Genomic DNA, 7,411 nt, shown 5'->3' on the forward strand with positions numbered 1-7,411 from the left:
ATGAACATGTCTCACTCCAAATTATATAAAATTTAAAATATTTTTTTGTGTTAATGGTGTTCATGTTAGTGGTATGAATGGTTAGTGGTATAACCTAGATCTAACTGACCTTTCTCCCAAAGTGCAGTCTGACACACACCCTATAGCATCAGTACTTTATACTTACTGGCCAGTTTCATGCTGAAATTAGTCAGATATCTGTTCTTATACTTAGTGTCCTGGTCATTCATTTGTTAAAATGTTTTCAATATACCTTCTTTCAGGGTTTTGTGTGAACAGCTATTTCTAGAATTCCAGAATAAAGAAGTAAAAGTAGCAGTAGCCTGTTTCCTCAGCCTGGCTAGGACCACATGTATTAGTACTTTTTTTTTTTTTTTTTTTTGATGATATAGAGTCTCAGTCTGTCATCAGGCTGGAGTGCAGTGGTGCGATCTCAGCTCACTGCAACCTCTGCCTCCTGGGTTGAAGCGATTCTCCTGCCTCAGCCTCCTGAGTAGCTCTGACTTACAGGTGCTTGCTACCATACCCGGCTAATTTTTGTATTTTTAGTAGAGATGGGATTTCACCATGTTAGCCAGGATGGTCTCAGTCTCCTGATCTCATGATTTGCCCACCTTGGCCAGTACATTTTCATACCGCTCTAAAGAACTGCCTGAGACTTGCCTGGGCGTGGTGGCTCAAGCCTGTAATCCCAGCACTTTGGGAGGCCGAGACAGGCGGATCACGAGGTCAGGAGATCGAAACCATCCTGGCTAACACGGTGAAACCCCGTCTCTACTAAAAAAAATACAAAAAACTAGCCGGGCGAGGTGGCGGGCGCCTGTAGTCCCAGCTACTCGGGAGGCTGAGGCAGGAGAATGGCGTAAACCCGGGAGGCGGAGCTTGCAGTGAGCTGAGATCCGGCCACTGCACTCCAGCCTGGGCGACAGAGTGAGACTCCGTCTCAAAAAAAAAAAAAGAACTGCCTGAGACTGGGTGATTTATAAAGGAAAGAGGTTTAATTGATCGACAGTTCAGTATGGCTGGGGAGGCCTCAGGAAACTTACAATCGTGGTGGAAGGTAAAGGGGAAGCAAGGCATCTTCTTCCCAAGGTGGCAGAAAGAAGTGCCAAGTGAAGGGGGAAGAGCCCCTTAAAAAACCATGAGATCTCATGAGAACTCACTATCCCAAGAATAGCATGGGGGAACCACCCCGCCACCATGATTCAATTACCTCCCCCAGTCTCTCCCTTGACACATGGGGACTGTGGGGATTACAATTCAAGATGAGATTTGGGTGAGGACACAAAGTTGTCTAACCATATCACCAATTAATTAATCCCCTCAACACATTTACTGGGCCCCAGTTTCCCTGCTAATGTGTCAGTAGGTGTTATTGTGCCCCAAAGTGGACAGAATATAAGGGCCAAAAACAAGTGGCAGTTTTATACTTGCGATACCACATGTTTGTACAACTTTTTAGTTTTCGACATGCCTTCACATAGGTTCTCTCATTCATCCAGGAGATACTTGCGACAAAGTAGGAAATGCCCTCATCATTGAATCAGAAGACCTGGATTTAGGTCGTCATTCTGCATCTCGTTATCATATGAGCTTCTCCAAGTTAATTTACTTCTGACCTCTAGTTGTCCCACATATAAAACTGAGGATAGATAAACTTATTGTGTAGGGTTGTTACAAAAATTAAATAGAATTCATTTTTCAACAGACATTTTTTTTCCCCTGAGACGTAGTCTCACTCTGTTGCCCAGGCTGGAGTGCAGTGGCACAATCTAAGCTCACTGCAACCTCCACCTCCCAGATTCAAGTGATTCTTGTGCCTCAGCCTCCCGACCAGCTGGGATTACAGGTGTAGGCCACCACTTCCAGCTAATTTTTATGTTTTTAGTAGAGACAGCGTTTCATCGTGTTGGCTAGGTTTGTCAAGAACTCCTGACTTCAGGTGATCTGCCCACCTTGGCCTCCCAAAGTGGTGGGATTACAGGAGTGAGCCACTGTGCCTGGCCTTAACAAACATATTGATCAGCAAACATGTCAGTCATGGTCTAAAAAACTGGGGCCTTGGAGCAGAGTAAGTCACCATCTCTGCCCTCTCAAGAAGCCTGTGGTTTAGTGGAATGAATCCCACTCCTGCTGTCTGATATCCGGGGAGAAAAAGGAACGATTCAGCAGGATCAAAATCCTAATGTGGAAGGACTCAGAGAACATGTCTGTCTACCTAGGGGTCAAAAACACAAATGGGTGAATCTACCAGGTTTGCCTGAGACAGTCCTGGTTTACATCTACTGCCCTGACATTTAAACCCTGGGCTGCTCAAACAAATCATGTCTGCATTTTGGTCCCTGGTTCTTGACAGTTGGTTTCCCGTCTGATAACAGGGCCCTGTTCACTCTGCTGCTCTTCTGTCCTCTAATTTTTGACACCCCCGTGTGTCTACCCTTTTCAGAAGTTCCAGCGTGAGCTAAGCACCAAACGGGTGCTGAATACAGTGAGTACAGGTGCTCATGTGCTTCTTGGGAAGATCCTACAAAACCACATGTTGGACCTTCGAATTAGCAACTCCAAGCTCTTCTGGCGGGCACTGGCCATGCTGCAGGTAGGGATATGATGGGGCAGGGCTGGGTGGGGCCTGGCCTCAATGCTTAGGCTGTCAGAGGAGGGCATTTTGCAGAGGTATGGAAATGTGTAAGAGTACAGGCTCCTTTTTCTATGTGCTTCTGCTCCTCCGATTAGGTGCATCTTCCCCTTAAGGAGTGTGTGAGCACACTTGGGTGTGTTTGTGAAATTGTAATTATTAGGCAAGACTGTTTCCGTTACAAATGTGATGGAAAATGAGTTTATACTGGTTTAAGCTAAACAAAGAAAATGACAACTGATATAACTGAACAATCTTAGGGCAGCTAAATCTAATATGTTCCAGAACTTTCCACCCTTAACTCTGCTTTCCTCTGTGTTGCTCTCATTCTTTTTTTTTTTTTTTGAGATGGGGTCTTGCACTATCACCCAGGCTGGAGTACAGCAGTGCTATTTCAGCTCAGCACAACCTCCAACTCTGAGGTTCCAGTGATTCTCCTGCCTCAGTCTCCTGAGTATCTGGGATTATAGGCACCCACCACCATGCCCAGCTAATTTTGTATTTTTTAGCAGAGACAAGGTTTTGCCATATTGGCCAGGCTGGTCTGGAACTCCTGACCTCAGGTGATCCACCCGCCTTAGCCTCCCAAAGTGCTGGGATTACAGGCGTAAGTCACTGCGCCCAGTCGTTGTTCTCATTTTTAGGCAAGTTTTCTCCATTAGGTGGCAAACTGGCCATCAGTAGTGCCAGCCTGACAACTTACTTGGCAATACTAGTGGGCAAAGAACTTGCCTGTCCTGTGGTTCTTGCAAATGCCTGGTCGGAGGCTCTTGCTTGGGACACATGCATGTCCCTGAAGCAATCACTGTTTTCCAGGGCAAGGGGTGCTCTGCCCAGTCTGGTTCATGTGCTCTCCCTTCAGGATGGTGGTGGAAAAAGGGCTGGGAGGTGAGCCTCAATCCAACCTCATTACCTGAGCATGGGGGAGTGATAGATCCTCAGAGGAAAACCAAGGTGCTGATACCAGAAGGAGGAGTGGATGCTGAGCAGACAGCACAACAGATGGTCATGAAAGTGGGGTCACCAGTTCAGCAAATAAAAATACAGGACGCCCAGTTAAATTTGAATTTCAGATAAATATGGAATAATTTTTCATTAAGTATGCTCTATGCAATATTTGAGTTTTTTTTAATTTTTTTCATTATATATTTGGATGTCCTGTATTTTTGTTCACAAAATCTGGCAACCCTATGTGAAAGGAATCAATCGATGAACACTTAGTGAGCACCCACCAGGTCCCCAAAATAAACTATGGTCCTTACTGAAGTCCAGTGGAGGTACAAAGAAGGTGGGGGTCAGTATGCATTATAGCAAAAAGAAGGCCTCATGGAAGAGATGGTATTTGAGCTAGGCCTTGTGGTTATGGCTTGGACAGATGGACAGAAGGGCATTCCTGTTAGGTCATTCACCAAGTCCCAGAAAGGGGACTGGGCATGATATGTGAGGGACACAGGTCTGACCAGAGTGGCGAGTCACTTTAGAGCACAGTGAGGATTGTGAAGAAGTAGGAAGGGGAGGGATATGGAAGGTTAAAGTCAGGCAGGAATTTGGACTTGCCAAATGCAGCTAGACCTGTGCTGTCCAAAACACTGGCCACTAGTCACATGTGGCTACTGAGCACTTGAAATGTGGCTAGTGTGACTAAGGAACTGAATTTTTAATTTTATGTAAAAACCAAAGCTGTATAATTTTTAAATTAAATGTAACTTTAATGTTTTGGTAGGACTACATTTTGCTTTTTAGCATTGCAAATCTAGCATCCAAATTGAGGTGGGCTGGCTGGGCATGGTGGCTTATGCTGTAATCCCAGCATTCTGGAAGGCTGAAGTGGGCAGATCACTTGAGGTCAGGAGTTCGAGACCAGCTTGGCCAACATGGTGAAACCCTATCTCTACTAAAAAAAAAAAAAAAAAGGCCAGGCATGTTGGCACAGGCCTATAGTCCTATCTATTAGGGAGGCTGAGGCAGGAGAGTTGCTTGAATCTGGGAGGTGGAGGTTTCAGTGAGCCAAGATAGTGCCACTCCACTCCAGCCTAGGTGACAGAGTGGGACTCTCTCTCAAAAAAAAAAAAAAAATCAAAAAGAGTCACAGAAAACCAAATTGAGGTGTACTCTAATTGGAAAATACACACTGGATTTCAAAATACAAAATATGAATATAGAAAAATATTGCAAAATATCTCACTAATAATGTTTAATGTTGTTTACATTGGGTTATATACTGGGTTAAATGAAATATATTATTAAAATTGATTTCAGGCCAGGCGTGGTGGCTCATGCCTATAATCCCAGCACTTTGGGAGGACAAGGCAGGCAGATCACAAAGTCAGGAGAAATAGGTGAAATCAATTTTTTTTTTTTTTTTTGAGATGTATTCTCGCTCTGTCACCCAGGCTGGAGTGCAGTGGCACGATCTTGGCTCACTGTAACCTCCGCCTCCTGGGTTCAGATGATTCTCCTGCCTCAGCCTCCTGAGTAGCTGGGATTACAGGCATGTGCCACCATGCCCAGCTAATTTTTTTTTTTTTTTGTATTTTTAGTAGAGATGGGGTTTCACCATATTGGTCAGGCTGGTCTCCAACTCCTGACCTTGTGATCTGCCTGCCTCGGCCTCTTGAAGTGCTGGGATTACAGGTGTGAGCTGCCGTGCCCGGCCAATCTCACCGATTTCTTTTTTTAATACATCTACTAAAAACACACATGTGGTTTGCATTATTTTTTTTTTCTTTATTTTTAGTTTTTTAGAGACAGGGTCTCACGCTGTTACCCAAGCTGGAGTGCAGTGCAGTGGCATCACCATGGCTCACTACAGCTCAAACTCCTGAGCTCAGGCAATCCTCCCACCTCAGCCTCCTGAGTGGCTGGGACGATAGGCAGGTGCCACCACACCCTGCTAATTTATTTTATTTTTTGTAGAGATGGGGGTCTTGCTATGTTTCCTAGGCTGGTCTCGAACTCCTGGGCTCAAGTGATCCTCCTGTTTTGACCTCCCAAAATGCTGGGATTATAGGTGTGAGCCACCATGCCCAGCCTTGCATTATATTTCTACTGGACAATGCTGAGCTAGACAGAGAGGAAGGTAGTGACAAAATGGAAGCAGTGTTTGCAGATGAACAGTCTCACATTAGTGTGCAAGATGGATGTGGTTACAGGGGAAACTAGAGAGAGGGAGTCCAGATCACCAACCTACGGGATTGGTGTGACATGCATGCAAATTTGACCAATTTACCATTAATTCTCCAGTTTAACCCAGCCAATCAAGCCCACCACCAACCCCCTTAACCTAGTTTTTCTTTACACCTGGGAATTACGAGTTTAGGATTGCCAACATGGACAAATCATCTACAGCCTCTCCAGCCAGGCTTCGGGATCCCAGCCTCCCACTCTCAGAGTTCCTTCTTCTCCCTTGACTCCATTCTTAGTTCCTCTGGCCTTTAGCCTGACACTGGTCCTACCACTTTTTCCTTAGCGGTTCTCTGGACAGTCCAAGGCTCGATGCATCGAGAGCCTCCTCCGAGTGATCCACTTTCCCCAGCCACTGTCAGATGATATTCGGGCTGCTCCCATCTCCTGCCATGTCCAGGTTGCACATGAGAAGGAACAGGTATCCTGCCCACTGCTGGTCATTCAACAAAAAGTTATTGAGTACTTTCAATATGCCAAGAAGTTTGTTTGGCACTGGGTTTACAAAGCTCAGTGGCATTCTGCTCACAAGGACCTCCACATTCATGGGGGAGACATGACTGTAACAAGTGGTCCTGGAGGTGTGAAAAAGGTACTACAGGGGCACAGAAAAGGAGTCTTCTATTCTGCCTAGGAAGGGAGTCAGGAAAAAGAGGCAGAAAAGGTATTTGGACTGGGTTTTGAAGGACGAATACGAGTTTTCCTGGTCAAAATGAAGGTTTCTCTCTGCTCTTAATCCACCTTGTTACCACCTTCTGGTCTTCATAACATCCAATGTCCATCTAACCTGGTGACTCCTGATTCCTATATCAAATGCTTTAACTGCTGCAGGGTTCTGGTTTTTTTTTTTTTTTTTTTTTTTGAGAGGGAGTCTTGCTCTGTCACCCGGGCTGCTGGAGTGCAGTGGCGCGATCTCGGCTCACTGCAACCTCTGCGCTCCCAGGTTCAAGAGATTCTCTTGCTTCATCCTCCCAAATAGCTGGGATTACAGGTGCCAGCCACCAATGCCTGGCTGATTTTTGTATTTTTAGTAGAGACGGGGTATCGCCATATTGGCCAGGCTTGTCTCAGACTCCTGAACTTAAGTGATCTGCCCGCCTCGGCCTCCCAAAGTGCTGGGATTACAGATGTGAGCCACTGTGCCCGACCTTCCCCCGGGGCTCTTTCTCTAATGACCTAATTCCCTCAGGCTTCAGTGCCCGCTGCCTCTTCCCCACAGGTGATCCCCATCGCCTTGCTGAGCCTCCTATTCCGGTGCTCGATTACTGAGGCTCAGGCACACCTGGCTGCAGCTCCTTCTGTCTGTGAGGCTGTCAGGAGTGCTCTTGCTGGGCCAGGTCAGAAGCGCACTGCGGACGCCCTGGAGATCCTAGAGCCTGACGGTCAGTGAACCCGTGTTTCTGGGTGGGTGAAAGGGGCCCAACCCTGCCCACTTCAGCCCAGCCGGCCCAAGGGGACTTGTGCTAGCAGCATATGTGGAAGGAAGAAGTCCCATTTCCAGGGGCACCAGCAGCCCAGGGTAGGGAGAAAGATTCTCTCCATTTTGGGGGAGAGTTCTTTCTCTTGACCTAGTGGTTTCTACTCTCACCGACT

The 7,411-nt window shown here is 46.4% G+C and overlaps 1 protein-coding gene across 1 annotated transcript; it reads left to right on the forward strand.

Moving 5' to 3' along the window:
- Positions 1-2,446: 2,446 nt before the first annotated feature.
- Positions 2,447-7,200, forward strand: LOC113223705 (glucokinase regulatory protein-like; the record flags this gene model as incomplete). Its single annotated transcript, XM_026453099.1, has 3 exons — positions 2,447-2,596; positions 6,105-6,239; positions 7,038-7,200. Coding segments are annotated over 3 exons (448 nt in total), but the record flags the coding sequence as incomplete, so codon positions are not given.
- Between the last annotated feature and the right edge of the window lie 211 nt (positions 7,201-7,411).

The sequence above is a fragment of the Piliocolobus tephrosceles genome, unplaced genomic scaffold (genome assembly GCF_002776525.5).
Source record: "Piliocolobus tephrosceles isolate RC106 unplaced genomic scaffold, ASM277652v3 unscaffolded_42299, whole genome shotgun sequence".
NCBI lineage: Eukaryota > Metazoa > Chordata > Mammalia > Primates > Cercopithecidae > Piliocolobus > Piliocolobus tephrosceles.